Source organism: Musa acuminata, chromosome BXJ1-10 (assembly GCF_036884655.1).
Source record: "Musa acuminata AAA Group cultivar baxijiao chromosome BXJ1-10, Cavendish_Baxijiao_AAA, whole genome shotgun sequence".
Classification (NCBI taxonomy): domain Eukaryota; kingdom Viridiplantae; phylum Streptophyta; class Magnoliopsida; order Zingiberales; family Musaceae; genus Musa; species Musa acuminata.
This window is the reverse complement of record NC_088336.1, coordinates 11105197-11124428: the sequence shown is the minus strand read 5'-3', so window position 1 is coordinate 11124428 and position 19232 is coordinate 11105197. Positions and strand designations below refer to the sequence as shown.

The window sequence follows — 19232 nt, the reverse complement described above, 5'->3', positions numbered from 1 at the left end:
TAAGATGCAAGGCCAGCTCCGTTGGTGATCAACCAACCCAAGGCAAAGCTCGCAAAGAAACTATCCTGCAATCAGTTTGATAAATAGTTAAAAAGTAAAAAATCCATTGCAACAGAGAATAACATACCTTAAAGTAAAAAATGTATACTCCAACTGCTATATCTACATTTCTGAAAAGTAAGGCCGTGTATTACCTGTATTAAAGATTATCTTATAAAATTTAGTAACCAAGTTTCGAAAAAAAGGTACATCTAATATTTCACCGAAAGATAGAATCTGAAGCAAGTAGAATTTGCACACAAGGCCAAGATTTACCTGCAGGCTTCCAGTGAGGAGTACTGGCTTCAAAGAGTCGTACAATTCCAAAGTAAAGACCACGATACACTATAATCCCAACGCATGAAATATTAAATCCTCCGTAGAGTCCAGCAATGCCATCGGACTTCAGGGTCTTCCGGTAAACATCAACAAGACCATTAAATTGCCTTCCCCCACCCTTCTTCGCGGCCTTTGCATCATTTGCCAAACGCGTACGAGCATAGTCTAGAGAGTATACAAAAAGCAAGGAACAAGCACCAGCAGCACCACCCGAAGCAAGATTGCCACCAAACCATTTCCGGTATCCATCCTTGTCTTTCTTAAAATTAAACATCCTCTTGAAGTAATCCATAAAGGCAAAGTTCAGAGCCTGGAAGCAATAAACCCTTTGGTAAGTAGAACTAAAGCGATGGAAAAGCACAATACACATGATGGTAAGAAAGATAATTTTTATACCAGAAAGTGAAACAATAAATCAATTTCTACATATTGCCATTTGTTTCATAGATTATAATCTGTCTAGACAAATTATACATTCTCTTATGTACAAATTATAACTGACTAATTCAACTGACTGATGTTCCATTTCCACATTGTAACAACTGGTTGAGGAGGTAGGACTTGCATCAAAAGCCATAACCAAGCAGCGTGAAGTTTGATGGTTACACACAGATTCAGCAATTTTAGTCACCACTGCTATGCTGACAAACTTACAGATCAATATGTAAGGCAGTTACATTGAAATCACAGTTAATGAAGACTTATGCTTGCTATATCATCTTTTTGATACTTGAGACAAATATCACCTACAGTGACAAGAATGTTAGAAGAGAAATGTATAATGACACAGCAAGAAGAAATTCTGAGAAAAAAAGCAATAACAAAGTAGTTACAAGGCCATAAAAAACCGAGCCAAAACCAGCCTGCTAATGTCCAGACACTTTAAGAAGCAGATGCAAACTTAAATTCACCAGTTGTATGCACCTTTATGGTAATTTTTATATGAACAAATGTTTGGGGTTAAATTGCATAAATATGTAACACAACCACATATAAGTCTACCTGAGTGGGAAAGTAATTAATATGAATCTTCTATTTTTATATGAATCTTCTATTTCTGTAAAACATAATATTTTAATTAAATTAAAAGTAATTAATTTTTCTGTTTGTAATTTGAGGAAAACAACTCTGAGACCATAGTGATGACGATACAGCAGTGATGTGAATCAGACAGGTAATGGGTTATGAAGATACAATCACATAAAATGGATTCTTATTACTCTGCAAAGTCAGTATGTATTTGTGAGAAAAGGTCATCTAAGAAAGCAACCGTGCGCACAAACAGACTTTTACTAGAAAAGCTAGATAGTATCACTACTCTGAGCCTTGCATTGTTTCCTTAAGCCCACCGCTCCAATGAACTGTTGGTTTAAGAGCTTTGCTTCATAGCGACGACACAAACACCGACCAAAATACAGATGCATACACTGCTACTAGCTGGACCTTTCATATAATTTATGATAAAAGCCCTCCAACAAGTCAAACTGATCTCTGACTATTAGTATTTGACGTTGGTGTGTTCACTGCTTGAGATGTTGCTAGTCGGGCGTGCTATCTTGCATACAGAGATGCCTTTGGGCAACAATATTAAATCCATAAAGAATCTGATCAAAACAGAATAATTGTGCATATGCAGATTCAACATGATGACATATGACAGGAACATGCTCACCGTCGAAATGCATTGCTCTCATGGGCTGCTGAGCTTCCCTGCGAGTAGTAAGCACGACGACGGACACTCTCTTCTATCGTAGTACTCCCTCCCTTTTCAGCTCCATATATGTTATTTTGGGCAACAACCAAAAAATTCTTGCCTCTTGAAAAGCTTGCCCTCATTGCTTCTTGGGCATCAGCCTCCGTTGCTCTCTTCAACCGCTTCATCCTTTGCTCCTCGTGGTGTTCTGCATCCAGTTGCATCTCTCTTAGCCGAGCTGCTCTCTCTTCCTCCGACATCTTTGGTACACCCCGACGACGGTTATAGCCAGGCTGTTCTCTTTGCCTGTTGGTTTCCCTGTTCTTGTCTTCCATGCCAAGCTCAGAATCAGTATGATGTTGTTCAGATGCAGAATAATTAGACCTTGTACCATCTTTCTCGTGAGTGTATCTCGAATGCCTTTTCTTTTCTTTCTTATCTTGCTTCTTCTTTTTCTCATCTTCTACCTGTAAAATTGAAAAGATTAGTGATTCAATTGAAGATGTGGTATGCTTATAATTCGAACAATAATTCTTCGTTTGTATTCTTAAGCCACATAATCATTTGAGAGACACAGGAAAGAAAAAATAATTTTTAATAGTAAGAAACTTATAAAATATTGATTCTCTGACTTGGGAGGTTCAGTTTGCTGACAGCCTGATACGGAAACAAAGAACAGTGATTCATGAAAAAAGTTAATCTATCAAATAATGACATGGAACTAAAAGGATGAAAGGGTTTTTGGCCACAGCTTGCCATCATTTGAGCAAACTGTGGTGATTTTGGCAAACGCATTAGCACAAAACCAAGCACAGGAAGGTGTAATTTAATAAAAGAGTCCAACAAAATTTTGAGATCTGATAATTGTAACTATGCAGATTATTTAGAGAAGAAACATGTTTATGGACATTCTAGCATCCATAAAAGGAAAACAGACAAAACCACTTACAGATTTCTTAATCATTGCCATCTTTATGGGATTATTCTTTATTCGAGCAAGTGCTTCCTGCTCACGCTGACGGATAAGGAGCAAAGGGTCAGAGTGAAGTTTCCTCCAAGTATCATTTGCAGACTGAGGCTTATCCTCAAATAGAGCTCCAGGAACAGCAGCCTGACATACATTAAGAACTTATCACATGTTAAATTACATCATAGGAACAATGAGGAAGGTGCATAATGAAAACCAAAAAGTATTGCTAAAAAGATGTAACGACAGTACAACATACGAGCAGTTAAATTGAGAAACAAGATGACAACATTAAACATTAATATACCAACATATAAGACGGCTAGTTTTAAGAAATGCATAAAGCACATTCCAACTTTTCAATCAAGAAGTGATGCAAGCAAGCAAACAAACAAAAATGAACTATAATAAAAGGCAACAACGGATCTACAGGAATAATGAACACTTGATATCGTGCATGTCTCATGATATAGCAAAGAAACTTTCCACATGTACAACATGGTGGCACAGTATTACACTGCGTCCAACAGCTAGCATATCAAAAGACAGCATGCAAAAGCCTCAATCAGACATATTTAGTAAATACTTATTTTACTCACCTAAATCTACGGTAAAAGCCAACATTGTAACAGTACTCAGTCCATTTCATCCACAAATACAAATGTTTATTTGTGAAAGATGTAGTGAACAAAAGGAAAAATAAAACAGGCTCCAGAAAGAAGAGTATAAAAGTGGGTGTACAATTACAGTATCCACAATGGCATACAACATTTTTAAATATATCTTGCATATATTAATATATGATTTTTCACAAGAGAAACTTCCTATAGTCACACACCCCTATTCTGATCCGCCGGAGGATCATTGTTGTGTTTTCCATATAACAGAAATTGTCTGCTGATGTACCGATAGCTAAAGCAGTATAGCTACAATGGATCAATAATTTTATTCTTAATGAGGTGAAGAGTTGGGACTTGGTAACACCACAGATAGCAAGGAAAGAGACGGGGAGTGCTCCTTTTGCTACTCCTCACCTCAACTAACCTCACCCCTATCCTCATTCTCAGGTGGATTATTGTTATGTTTTACATAAACCAGAAACATTCCACCGATATACCAATAGCCAATATGGCTTATGAGGACTTATCTCCAGGTAAGAAACTGGAGAACTGGGATTTGGTAACACCACAAATAGCAAAAGCTAGCTGCTACTGCACAAGACAGAACAACATGCTATATGGGTTGAGATTACAAAGATAGAAGTGAAGGAAAGCAACAAAAAAAGAAGAAAGAAAGAAGAGGAAGGACACAAGCACAGAGAAAAAGAAAGAGAAATGTAGCATAATGATGAATTTCTACTGTAAGAAGAAAAATTAGCATTCTGATGCTACTCTTGAGGTGTATTTAGTTCATAATTTTTCTAGTTTAGTGTAGTTGTAGAGCTTGCAAACAATCAAAATATGTTGTTTTAAAAGTAAAAAGTTCATGGAGCACTAGCAAAAAAATGGTTTCTAGCTATCTGTCCTAGCCATTTTTTGCCCACGTGGTTAGGAGTATAGGTTGAAAATTACTTTATCTCTTTACATAAAATGAAAAAAGTTTATAAGAAAAGCATATCTCTAAAATTTTAAGCACTCAAACTCTGGGACACTTCATGCATCTAGAAAATGCCAATCCATGAAGCCACAGTATAGGAGCACATTGCTCAAGTCACATATAGGTGTCGGAGCTTAAAATGATATGTCGAGTATCCTGCTTACCACTGCAAAAAGGTAAAATATTTACTGTTAAACTATTAAATGTGACTGTCCAGTGATTGCAAAAGGCGCTCGGGCGCTCGCCTAGGCGCTCGGCCGAGGCGAGGCGAGGCCCGAGCGCCTCGCTAATGTCCCAGGCGACGCGCTTCAAACAGGCGCCGCCTGGGCGCTCGCCCGAGCCCAGGCGCTGGGCGCTTCGGGCGAGCGCCTGGGTAAACCAAGGCGACCGAACCAGAATTTTAGGTCTAGTTCGGTCCTGGTTCGGTTGTTAGTTGGTTCAATCGAACCAACTAAACCGATATAACCCCAACCCTAACCCTAACCCTAACCCAACACTAACCTGCTGTCGCTGCCGCTCTCGATCCCGATCGCGATCTCGTCGCTTGCTGTCGCTGCTCGCGCCTCCCGCGAGCCTTCCCGCTGCTCGCGCCTCCCGCGAGCCCTCTCGCTGCTCGCGCCTCCTGCGAGCCCTCCCGCTGCTCGCGCCTCCCGCGAGCCCTCTCGCCTCCTGCGAGCCCTCCCGCGAGCCTTCCCGCTGCTCGCGCCTCCCTCGAGGCCTCCCGCTGCTCGCGCCTTCCGCTCCCTTTCCCTTTCCCGCTACCGCCGCTCGCCGCCGCTCGCCGCTGCTTCCTCATTTCTCTATCAGGCTCAGTATACTCTTAATATTAAGTTTATTTGAATTTTGAAATGATTAATTTTCTGTTAATAGATTAATAATATATTATTTTGATTTTAATGTTGTTAATTTTTATTTATTTAAAATTATTGTTAGGTTTCAACATAAATGGCAAGTGTAGAGAGCAACTCAATAGAGTTTCCAATGGTATCAAAAAAAGATCCTGCATGGAAGTATAATTATTTGAAGGATCCGAAAGATCCTAATGCAGTGACTTGCATATTCTGCGATAAGACTACCAGAGGTGGTATTTTTCGTGCAAAACAACATCTAGTAGGAAATTTCAAGAATGCAGCAGCTTGCAAAAAATGTCCACCTGAGGTAAAAGAAGAGTTGCTGAATTATATGAATGAAAATAAGACACAAAAGAATGAATCTTATGGGAATTTACCAGAAGACAATGTTGAACATCTCAGGGATAAAGAAGAAGATTATTCTGCGAGTATTAACCCAAGTGAAAAAAGAGTATACGACAAAAAGGGAAAAGAAGTTATGAGTACTAAGAAAAGTAGAAAAGGACCGATGGATCTATATATGCTTCAAGGATCCCAGAAACAACAAGGGCAAGCAGGAGGCTCAAAATTGAGACAAACAAATATAAGTGATGCTTGTGATAAAGAAATAAGAGGAAGAACAATTCAGCACATTGCTCGCTTCTTCTATCAGGCTGGTCTTCCCCTTAGTACAACTCGTTTAGACAGTTTTAAGGATATGATTGAAGCTATTGGAAGATATGGTGCATGATTAAAACCTCCAAGTTATTATGAGATGCGAGTTTCATTGCTGCAAAAAGAGTTGAATTATACAAATGACTTACTAAAGGGTCATAAAGAATCATGGGCAACACATGGTTGCTCTATTATGTCAGATGTTTGGACTGACAGGAGGCGCAGGAGTATAATTAATTTTATGGTTAATTGTTCTTTAGGGACTATGTTTGTGAAGTCAATAGATGCTTCATCTTTTGTAAAATCTAGAGACAAGATATATGATTTACTTGACAACTTCGTGGACGAAATTAGAGAACAAAATGTCGTTCAAATCATAACCGACAATGGAAGCAACTATGTTTTAGCTGGTAATATTCATCTTTTGATTTTGTTAATTATTTTATCTTCAATTAAGTGTGTTAAACTCTTAAGTCTTATCATTTTTATTATCCTTTGTCTTAGGTAAATTGCTTGAATCAAAAAGACAACACTTGTATTGGACTCCATGTGCAGCACATTGTATTGATTTAATGTTGGAAGATATTGGAAAGATCTTATAAATCAAGAAAACCTTAGAAATGGCAATTTTTGTTGTTGGATTTCTTTATAATCACATTGGGGCTTTGAATATGATGAGAGAATTTACAGGGAATAAAGAATTAGTGAGACATGGTGTTACCCGATTTGCTACTTCATTCTTGACATTACAGAGCGTGCATCGTCAAAAACATACTCTGAGATATATGTTTACCTCTGAGAAATGGGTGACAAACAAATGGGCAAACGAAGCAAAACGCAAGAGGGCTGCTGATATCATCTTAATGTCATCCTTTTGGAATCATATAGTTTATATATTAAAGGTAATGGGCCCTCTTGTTCGAGTCCTTCGGTTGGTGGATAATGAAAATAAACCTGCAATGGGATATATTTATGAGGCTATGGATAGAGCAAAGGAGACGATTAAAAGATCTTTTAATGAAAATGAAGAAAAATATGAGAAAATTTTTACAATGATTGACGAAAGATAGAATTGTCAACTTCATCGTCCCTTACATGCAGCAGGATATTATTTGAACCCTGAATTCTTTTATAAGATTAAATCTGTTGGATTTGATGCAGAAGTTTTGGGTGGGTTATATCAATGTGTTGCAAGATTAGTTCCCAACATTGAGGTTCAAGATAAGATTATTCATGAATTATCTTTATATAAAAATGCTGAAGGTCTTTTTGGAATTCCAATTGCCGTTCGATCCAGGACAACTACCTCTCCAGGTATTAATAATTTGATATAATTAATTTCATATATATTATGTTACTATGTTATTGCTAATAATAACATAAATTTTGCAGCTGAATGGTGGAGTCTATTTGGAAATTCCACCCCGAACTTACAGAAATTTGCTATCAAAGTACTTAGTTTGACATGTAGTGCTTCGGGTTATGAGCGAAACTGGAGTGTCTTTGAGCATGTAAGTATTACTAAATATTTTTATTTTAATTAATTTATTTATTTAGATATGTATTAATATATTTTTAAATTATATAACATGATAGATTCATTCGAAGAGAAGAAATCGGTTAGAACATCAACGATTGCACGATCTTGTTTACATAAAGTATAATCAAGCTTTGAAGACTCGTCATGATTTGAAAAATAGATTTGATTCAATCTCATTGCAAGATATTGATGATTCAAATGAGTGGTTAGTAGGAGAAATGGGTGCTAACTTGTAAGATGCTGAAGACGAGCTTGTATTTGAAGATGATAGATTGACGTGGGGAGATGTGGCAAGAGCTTCAGGTGCTGGAGAATTACAAACATATACAAGACAGATGTCAAAGAGAAAAATGAGTGCAAAAGCATCAAGCTCGGCTCCTGCTATTGTTGAAGACATAGAGAATGAAACATATCTTGAAGAGGAAGGAATCGACGAACAAGAGGAAAAAGACAAATTCAATGAAGATGATTTGTGTGAAAATGACGATAATATTGATTATGATGAATGACTTTGATGTAAAATTTTAATGTTTTGAATTTTGAAACTTTTGTTAATGTGACATTGTGATTTTGTATCTTAGATTTTCTTAATTTAATAGCATATTTTTATTTAAAATTTTAAATAATTATATTTATTAATTATATTATATATTTTTATATTTTAGCGCCTCGTTTCGCTCGGGCGAGCGCCTAGCGCCTCGAGCGTTTTTGGACCTTGGCGCCTAGCGCTTTTTAAATCACTGTGACTGTCAAATATTTTATTTATTATCACCTTGATAATGCACTTACAATCATGTACCAGCCATGATGAATCAACTATCTACTCATGGTAAATTGACATATGCATTTTTTGTATAATCACATATATTTATTAGGTTTGATCATTGATGACAGCTGAAGTGGTAGTTTCCGAAGATTTTTGGGAACGGTGAACATGATCAAGGGTCAGACAAATCGTAGTGAAACTTAAAATAATTAAGAGAAAAAGGTATGGTGAACATGATCGAGGGTCAAACATATCATAGTGTAGCTTAAAATAATTAAGAGAAAAAAAAACTTGAGCGTGCTCAAGGTACAGTTTGTGATAAAAATTCTTCTATGTTTCACATTAGTTCTTTTATGAAAAAGTAGACAAAAACAAAAAGGCCTCCGCTATTCCAAGTCCATCTTTGAACATGAAATCCCTAAGACAACTTATCAAGATAGTCATTAATATATAATTGGGTTAAAGAATTTTGGCCACCTTAAAATCAATGCAGGTGTTGCCCGAAATTCCATATCTACTGGAGTTCTAAAAAAACTAAACTATTACTAATAAATAATTCGTAAGAGACATGTATGATTGATGTCTTCCGTAGCCAAAGTGATGGAAATTCTTAGATGTTACTGAATACTCTGTGAAAATGGGTTTTCCTATTGACAAAATTCAACACAAAAAAGAAGTTCCATGAAATAAGAAGTGCATCTGGTGCCTGAAGCTCCCAGCAATATGAGGTGTAGGGAAGGGTAATGTACACAGTTGTAGCCCTAAAAATAAAGGTTCCATAAAATAAGAAACAAAAGAGAAAGATATGCATGATTATGATTATCATCCAGTGATACTAGAGGTCAGCAAATCATGGTTACAAACTTTTCATATCATGGTATGATAAAGTAATAACTTGTAGCAAACAAACAAAGCTTCTCATTCTCATCCGATAAAGTTGTAGATTGATGCCAAAGAGAAATCTCTTTAATATAATACCAATTTTATAAAAAAAACTCTAATGTAAGATAGCCAAAGAAAAATCCCTTAAATCAATTTAGTAGAAAAGTTCAGGATGCATTTATTAACCGGCTATCAGAATGACATTCATTATTAAACATAACTTAACGTACTCAAAATCGTTGAAGAAAGCTTTTATTTCTAGTAATGCTTATTTGAATTTTTTTTCCCTAGTACTGATTATTAGGTTTAACTAGCAATGATGAAACAATCTCCAAATATCCTGTGCTTCAGGACTTTCTTGCTAGGAACTGTCTGACTGGGCAATTAAAGATACTTCGAGAAAGCATGTAAGGCTTTTCCTTGCTTCAGAAACAATAACGTGTAAATAGTAATAGAGCAAAGAGATGATAAACCAGAGGGATAGAAACCAATAAATATTCTGAAGTCTCCATATGATTAAATTTATTGTTGTCTCCACTCTCCACACTTGGAAAAAGTATTGTTAAGTCTCCATATGCTTAAATATCTCATTCGGGATTGTGATATTTCTTTGATGCAACCTTCTATAAAGTTATTGTTCAAGTACATGAATGTATTCTGAAGCCCCGTTCAAGATGTAGAAAATTGGACAATTGATGCCTAACAACATCGCCATCACGCAATGCGCCATATCTTTATACTCAATCATGATGATTCACAAAAATGAAAATCATGATACAAGTACATAATAATCCTAAAAGAATTGTACCTTGGAGGAACTAGCCTCGGATGTTGAGGTAGTGGAAGCCGCCGCGGGTGGTGCTTGAAGAGCCTTGAACCCATCTGAACTCCCCTTTCCCACCGCCAATCCTGACTCGTAGAGAAAATCCAACCTTTCTTGCCTCCTAATCGGATCAATCCCAGACAATAGCACAACGTCAGGAAAGCATGGCGCTAAGAAACAATCAACGAAACATTTTTTTTCCTCAAACAATCAAACAGAACCCTAACCCTAACCCAAAAATCAAGAAACTAAAGAAGGAAACTTGGGGATCGGGGCTTACGGGACGAGGCCGGCCTGTTCCTGGAGGAGGCGGAACTCGGACTTCTCGCGCTCGTCCTGGATCTGCTTGCGGAGCTCCTCGAGCTTGCGCTGCTCGGCCTCATGCTTCTGCTCCGCCTTCCACACGTTCTCGATGTTCCGGAGGCTCCCGGTGTGCCATCCCTTCTTGTTCAGAAATTTCAACGCCATCTCGTCCTCCAAGAACCCCTCGCGATCTCCTATTGTTCGATCTTTTTCTTGCCCTTCTTGATCTCTCCTTCCCTCGTCTTCGATTTTGATCTTTCTTCCCTAATTGAGCGATTTTTATCAGATGATGGAAAACAACGAAAACCCTAGCTCAAGTTGTCATCAAATCAAAGGCCAACGCACTTCACAGAAACAATACAAAAAATTTCAAGCGCGATAAAGGTATCAGAAAACTAGCTAGGGTTTAGAAGAAGGAAACTTACCACCACGGGCAAGGAAGACCAGATGCGGATACCAAAGGCGCAATCTTCAAAGCGAGCGAGCGAGCGCAAGGGTTCCGCCGTGCCGAGGCTTCCAGAGACTCAGAGTTCTGACTCGGTCAGCACGATCTTTTATATCATAGGAATTGAGCCGTGAGGTCGGCATCTGATGGTTGGAGTACTGATCTGAGCGGAGTGTGCACGGATTCGTCAGGCCACACGATTAATCGAGCCGTGCTTGGGTTTGAGCTCGGCGATTGTGAACTGAATGTGAATTTGTGAAAAGGTTCGGGTTCGGTGAGGCTCCTCGGCTTGGTTCAACCGAATCGATTACTTGGTTGATTCGGATGAGCCTATGGGATGCATAAATATGAAGAATCATTGAAGAGCATTGCAGCTCCACTAAGATAAACAAAACTGGACATATAATTCAATATCACGATTAACAAAATAATAATAATAATAATAATAATAATTAGTAATAAATATTGATTGATTCGAATGAACCTAAAAGATTTGCAAGGATTCACATTCGGTTCACATCTGCATTTCAGAAGGTAGTTTTGGTCATTGCTGGGCTCTTTCGGATACTATCTAGTTTTTCTAGTAAAAGTTTGTTTGTGCGCACGGTTACTATGGATTGCTTGTAAGTGCTGGATAAAAAGCTCTCGAAGAAAGATGAATATTCTTCAAGTACTTCATGGAATGCGAAAAAGGAAGAAAAAAGAAAGTCAAACTTACTTGCTTTGCTTTTAGACCTGGCATGGCACTGATACGGACATAAAGCTATTTGTTGATCTAGAAAAAGGAAAGGACATAAAGCTATTTTTATTATATTATAAAAAAAAGAACTCCAAAGCTCTAGAGAACCAGTATGGACTTTTTTTTTTCTTTTTTTCTTTCGCATTAGAAAAACACTTTTCCACTAAAAAATATATAAATAGATTACCCACTAAAATGGGAACAAAATTCTCCTAATTACATCCGAGTTTGACACATAAAGAAATTTTTAGGGTCAATTCTCTCTTCAAGTTGGGTAACTTGCTCTTTAAGTTCATGTATAATGTTCACCAAATAAGATTCACAGCACCAAACCTTAAAGCCCTTCTTAACAAACTACGATGAACCAACTAAAACAAACAAAAGGCTAAGAACAGTAAGTGAAAAGCCCTTTCTTCCATCTCTCTTCATCTTCTCTACAAACGTACACAGTTACATCGTTTCAGGTGGAAGGTGTTCTTGTCTCTGCATGCCCCTTGGTGCCATGGCCACGTTTTCCCTGCTCACCGGCATCTCCATGCACCCAGCAGCATCTACCCTACACAACTTCCCACCACCAACACAAGACCCCTGCTGCCTCTCCCGCGACCCAAACGGCACCTTTCTCTGTGAGCACGCCGCCGCGCGGTCCTCCCGTAGGAGCTGAACCATTTTGCTCGCACATACTCCCTCCGCCTCCACGTGCATGTCCGCGGCTCTGATGGACTCGACGTCATAGAATGAGTCATAAACAAACTCCCATATGCCATATTGATAAAACCTTGAATTTAAACTGAATTCAAGTCATTACAATATTCATCATGAATACTTGCAACACGTCATCATGAATTTATGCATAAACTTATGCATAACATCATCGCCTTCGGCCATCCCTCGCTTCCGAATCCTCCTCGACGTCATAGAATGAGTCAACGAGGTCGGCCAGCTCGTCTGCCGAGTCGGGGGACTCCTTGGCCGGCTCGCCTCCTGCCAAATCTCAAAGCCGCGCCCTGGCTGTCTCGTCCAGCGAGGAGGGAAAAGTTGAGAGTCGTTCAAGAGGGAACACTTCACCTGTAGCGTCACATACAATTGCATCACTGTATCAGCTATAAATATCACGGTGAAAGGCTTCGGAGGAAAACAACTGGTGGGAGAACAAGCACAGTCGCGTTCCAAGAACGTGATACTTGCAGTGGTGTTTCAACAGAATGACCATACCTCCACACAAAAGAGGTACAATCTGAAGGTTAAACACTAATTGTATGAGGAAATGGATCTGTCTTGATCAATTCCCCAAAACACCACTGCAAGCCGCTATATAGTGTTTTGTTTCACATTGTTTGCATAAAAATATACGACTCCCGGCGACAACTAACTATTGTTTTGTTTCACATATCTAATTATCCAGCTCCCAATATCATAACAAACTGCAGTGAAGACAAATAACAAGATGTAGAAAAGTGACAGATTAGTTATCTCTTAACAAGGAAAAGCTTTGCAGAGTACAGACGGTAAGAATTTTAATGAAGCCAACTTGTGTTTCTAAATCATTGTAATAGAAACACAATAAAACTAATGCGGAAACGAAATAACGTACCTCCAGCCATTGTCGCCAAGAATTTCTGCAGAGATTTCTTCTTGAACTTTAGTTCTTCTCGGCTAAGAACTCTCACTTTAGATAGTGTAGGAAAGTCTTTCGCTTCAAAGAGATGATTGAGCCCAGGAACCAAAATCCTCATATATATATATATGTTCTCCCATCAAGAACATTTATTATCACCAAATCATAACGTTCAAGAATTAATTCAGATTTGTAACATTTGGACCAAAGAACTTTAACGATATTAAATATTTAATTTAATAATAACGGTTTAATGTTTAAAGAATAAAAAATTAAAATCATTTAAACCATAATTAATGAAGAAATTCATGATAATAAATTATGAATCTTAATGATAACAGTTATATTATTATTAAATTAGATATTTAATAATAACGGTTACATTCTCCCACTTGGTCCATACGTTTATCTTAATAATTTGAATTAATTTTTCTTGAATAACTTTCTTAAGAAATAAATACATGAATCATAGCGATAAGTCCTCTAAGAGCGAGTATTATCATCCATGTATCACGATGTATTTAGTTTCTTAATCTTAATGTGGTAATATTACTTTATGGATAAACCTTATGTTTATTCTTGGTCCAACAACAATATATTTTCTCAAAATAATGTGTACATAAATGAGAAAATTTCACAATATATAAGAGTTTCAATATCATTACAAAGTGGAACTAAGTCCCATTTTCTTTACATGATCCTTGAATTTTAGATGTGGCATGCCTTTAGTCAAAGGATCAGCAATCATCAATTCAGTGCTAATGTGCTCAATGACCACTTTCTTTTCTTTTACACGTTCTCTTATGGCTAAATACTTAATGTCGATGTGTTTACTTCGATTTCCACTTTTATTGTTTTTAGCCATAAAGACAGCAGCTGAATTGTCACAGAAAATTCTTAATGGCCTAGAAATAGAATCTATGATTCTAAGCCCAGAAATGAAACTCTTAAGCCATACACCATGTGAAGTAGCCTCAAAGCAGGAGACAAACTCAGCTTCCATGGTAGAAGTAGCAGTCAAGGTCTGCTTAGCGCTTCTCCAAGAAATAGCTCCACCGGCCATCATAAAAATATATCCTGATGTTGATTTACGAGAATCAACACAACCGACGAAGTCTGAATCTGAGTAACCAATCACATCCAGATTGTCTGTATGTCTATACATAAGCATGTAATCTTTGGTTCCTTGTAGATACCTCATCACTTTCTTTGCAGCTCTCCAGTGGTACATACTTGGATTACTCTGATATCGACCTAGCATCCCCACAATAAATGCAATATCAGATCTTGTACAGACCTGAGCATACATAAGGCTTCCTACGATAGAAGCATATGGGATGTTTTTCATTGATTCCCTTTCAAAGTTGTTTTATGGGCATTGGTTCAAATTGAACCTATCACCTTTCACAATGGGAGCAACACTTGGTGAATAATCCTTCATCCGAAATCTTTCTAAAAGTTTATCAATATAGGTTTCTTGTGATAGACCTAAAATGCCTCGAGGTCTATCTCTATAGATCTTAATGCCAATGACATAAGATGCTTCACCCATATCCTTCATGTCAAAATTTTTAGAAAGAAATTGTTTCACCTTATGCAGCAAACCCTTATCGTTGGTTGCAAGCAAAATATCATCTACGTATAAAACAAGGAAACATATTTTACTCCCACTAACCTTCTGGTATATGCATTGATCCATAGGATTTTCAACAAATCCGAATGAAGAAATCACTTCATGAAATTTAAAATACCATTGGCGGGAGGCTTTTTTTAAGCCGTATATAGACTTCCTAAGCTTGCAAACCAAGTGCTCACCAACACTAGAGGAGAAACCTTTAGGTTGTTTCATATAAACCTCTTCCTCTAGATCTCCATTAAGAAATGCTATTTTCACATCCATTTGTTGCAACTCAAGGTCAAAATGAGCAACTAATGCTAAAATAATACGTAGAGAATCTTTCTTAGATACAGGAGAAAACGTCTCCGTATAATCGATTCCCTCTTTTTGAGTAAATCCCTTTGCAACAAGTCTTGTATTGTATCTCTCAATGTTGCCTAACGAATCTTTCTTAGTTTTAAAGACTCATTTGCAACCAATGGCCTTTGCTTCATTAGGCAACTCTACAAGATCCCGGACTCCATTGCTCATCATGGAATTCATCTCTTCTTTCATAGCATCATGCCACAAATTTGACTTTTTGCAACTCATGGCTTGTGAAAATGTTTCAGGATCATTTTTGGCTCCAATATTATAGTCAGATTCTTGTAGATATATAACAGAATCACTAGGAATTGCTGATCTTTTATTTCTAGTAGATCTTCTTAATATTGTACCAATAGTTCCTTGAGGAACTTGTGGTTCAACTAGTTGTTCAGGAGCTTGTTGTAATTCCTGAACTGCTTGATCTATTAGAATACTATCAACAACTTGTGGAATTTCAATGATTGGTTGTTCAGCACTAGTTTGTACTTGAGGAGTGCTATGAACTATAATCAATCTATCATTTGATGTGGAAGGTTAAGATTCTATATGATCATGTGCGAAAACTATGTTTTTGAAATGATCGCTCCCACTAATCACATCATCCTCAAGAAATTTAGCGTTTCTTGATTCCACAATCCTAGTTGTGTGAGATGGACAATAGAACCTGTAACCTTTGGACTTTTCGGCATATCCAATGAAATACCCACTAACAGTCCTCGAGTCCAATTTCTTCTCTTGTGGATTATATATCCTGACTTCAGACGGACATCCCCAAATGCGCATATGTCGCAAACTCGGTTTCCAACCTTTCCATAATTCAAATGGTGTCTTTTGGACAGCATTGGTTGGAACTCGGTTTAATATATACACAGCCGTCTTTAGTGCTTCAGTCCACAAGGAAGACTGGAGTTGCTAAGCATACTCCGCACCATGTCTAATAATGTTCGGTTTCTTCTTTCTGTAACACCATTCTGGTCTGGAGAACCAAGCATAGTGTATTGGGCAATAATCCCATGTTCTTGAAGAAACTTAGCAAAAGGACCAAATGCTTGTCCATTTTCAGTATATCTACCATAATATTCTCCACCCCTATCTGATCTCACAATTTTAATTTGCTTACCACATTGGTTCTCAACTTCAGCCTTAAAGACTTTGAAGGCATCCAATGCTTCATTTTTGTTATGAAGCAAATATATATACATATATCGTGAGTAATCATCTATAAAGAAGATGAAATATTTCTGACCATGTATGTCCATGTCTGGACAATATATATCAGTATGAATTATCTCTAATAAGTCTGAACTCCTATTAGCACCCTTTTTGGACTTATTGGTCTGCTTTCCCTTAATACAGTCCACACAAGTCTTAAAATTAGTAAAATCAAGAGTACTAAGTACCCCATCTTTAACTAATCTTTTAATTCTCTCTATGGAGATATGTCCTAATCTCCGATGTCATAATATAGAGGAGTCCTCATTAATATTACACCTCTTAATGCCAGTGTGAACATGCATTGAACCTTGAGTATTATCATTTTGTAATAAAATACGGTAAAGACCGTCAGACAAAATACCATTCCCAACACAATCAGATTTATATAATAAACGAAATGATGTGTCTTTAAAATTAAAGGAATATCCAAATGGTACGAGTCTGGAAACGGAAATTAAGTTTCGTGAGAAACTTGGTACATAAAAGGTTCTTTCCAATTTTAAAACAAAACCACTACTTAAAGTTAAAATGCATGTTCCAATTGCTTCCACATATGAGCCCATCTTATTTCCTGATAAGATGCTTTGCTCACTTCCCATTGGCTTCCTTAGGTTTTGCATACCTTGCAAAGAGTTTGCAATATGGATTGTTGATCCAGAGTCAATCCACCAGGTGTTAATATTAACATTGACCATATTAGATTCATAACATACATATGAGGTTGGTTTACCTTTCTTTTCAAGCCATTGTAGGAATTTCGTGCATTCCTTCTTCGTGTGTCCCTTTCTTTTACAAAAGAAACACATTGCTTCTTTCTTGATATCAGCTTGGGGTGGTATTTTACCTTTTCCTTGCTGATGAGCTTTCTGATTGGCTTGATGTTTGTCAGTTTTGTTTTTCCCTCGCGTGGTTACTACCAATACACTCTCACCCAATTCCATCATTAGCCTCTCTTCTTCTTGAACACACATGGTCATTAATTCATTGATTGACCATTTGTCCTTATGTGTATTGTATGAAATTTTAAAAGGGCTATATTGAGGTGGAAGGGTGTTGAGAATATAGTGCACCAAGAAGGATTCTGACATATTAACCTCAAGTTTCTTAAGTTGAGCCGTAATATCTCGCATTTGCATTATGTGCTCACGCACACCCTTTATGTTGGTGAGTCTAAGGGATGAAAATTTCATTATAAGGGTCCTTGCTAGTGCCTTATCCGAAGTGATGAATTGTTCATCGATAGCCTTTAGCAAGTCTCGGACATTTTCATGCTAGTCAATAGAACCACGTATGCCAGCAGTTATCTTAGTTTTGATAAACATCACGCTGAGCCGATTGGATCGCTCCCATCGCTCATATAACGCGATCTCAGTTAGAGTGCTGGTATCAGTGACTATAGGTGATTCGTCTTTTCTAATAGAATAATCAATATCCATCCACCCTAAATGGAGGAGAACCCTCTCGTTCCATATCTTATAGTTATCACCACTAAGTTCGGGAATATCACATCGAATATAAGAGAAATTAACAGTTTGAGAAACTGCATAAAATCAAACATGCTTATGTCAAAATTTGAAGCTTAATAGACTAAATTACATGTTTTACCAATGTGAAACATGCCAAAAATATGAATCTCATGACATAAAAATTGCCTATGAGCTAAATTCTTAATTCAAATAGATTCATATGGTCTTTATGATAAAACTATCAAATTATATTCCAATTCATAATCCCTGTGGGTAAATTATGAAAATAATCTGATATTTTATCCTGATTAATTATATTAAATATAATAAAAGATCCTATGGGATAATAATTATTATACGAAATATAATCAATCACAATATGATGTCTAATTACTTATGTGATCGTTATTTTAACTTTATATATAATTTTAATTAATTAAGGATGCTGTGGCTAATTCTTAATTAATTAAGATTATATGGATCACTAGATATTTTAAACATAAAAAATTTGCTCATAAGTATAATTTAATATAACTAAATAGGCATACATAATATGAGCATTTTATCAACTAAAATGTTGAAAATGATATTTCCTTATGATTTTCAATAAAATATATTAAGAAGTTTCCAAGAAGAAACCAAAATCAAATCATTTTCATGGCATAAAAAAATGAAAACTCTTTCGTATCAAGGCAGAGGTCAAAAGGCTCTGATACCAAATGTAAGAAATTTTAATGAAGCCAACTTGTGTTTCTAAATCATTGTAATAGAAACACAATAAATGTGGAAACGAAATAGCGTACCTCCAGCCATTGTCGCCAAGAATTTCTGCAGAGGTTTCTTCTTGAACTTTGGTTCTTCTCGGCTAAGAACTCTCACTTTAGATGGTGTAGGAAAGCCTTTCGCTTCAAAGAGATGATTGAGCCCAGGGACCAAAATCCTCATATATATATATATATATATATATATATATATATATATATATATATATATATATATATATATATATATATATATATATATATATATGTTCTCCCATCAAGAACATTTATTATCACCAAATCATAACGTTCAAGAATTAATTCAGATTTGTAACGTTTGGACCAAAGAACTTTAATGATATTAAATATTTAATTTAATAATAACGGTTTCATGTTTAAAGAATAAAAAATTGAAATCATTTAAACCATAATTAATGAAGAAATTCATGATAATGAATTATAAATCTTAATGATAACAGTTATATTATTATTAAATTAAATATTTAATAATAACGGTTACACAGACATCATCACTCCGCCATCATCGCAAC

General features: G+C 36.6%; 1 protein-coding gene across 2 annotated transcripts; it reads right to left on the bottom strand.

The window, feature by feature from the left end:
• Positions 1-547: 547 nt before the first annotated feature.
• On the bottom strand, positions 548-10997 carry LOC135595178 (uncharacterized). Of its 2 annotated transcripts, none has more exons than XM_065085750.1 (6): positions 10879-10997; positions 10431-10717; positions 10136-10271; positions 3021-3182; positions 2051-2538; positions 548-688 (listed from the first exon to the last, which is right to left on the bottom strand). In XM_065085750.1, the coding sequence occupies exons 2-6, from the start codon at positions 10616-10618 to the stop codon at positions 682-684; spliced, it is 981 nt and encodes a 326-aa protein (XP_064941822.1). In that variant the 5' UTR covers positions 10619-10717; positions 10879-10997; the 3' UTR covers positions 548-681. The 2 variants fall into 2 exon arrangements, with proteins under 2 accessions (XP_064941822.1, XP_064941823.1); XM_065085751.1 differs by having other exon boundaries at positions 10431-10712; positions 10879-10975.
• Positions 10998-19232: the final 8235 nt, after the last annotated feature.

Excerpts from the sequence above, each read along its gene's own strand:
- LOC135595178 (XM_065085750.1), bottom strand. The coding sequence starts at position 10,618 with ATGGCGTTGAAATTTCTGAACAAGAAGGGATGGCACACCGGGAGCCTC. Across the intron at positions 10,272-10,430 it reads GAACAGGCCGGCCTCGTCCC|GAGGCAAGAAAGGTTGGATT; the intron begins GTAAGCCCCGAT and ends TGATCCGATTAG. Across the intron at positions 3,183-10,135 it reads CCGAGGCTAGTTCCTCCAAG|GCTGCTGTTCCTGGAGCTCT; the intron begins GTACAATTCTTT and ends AATGTATGTCAG.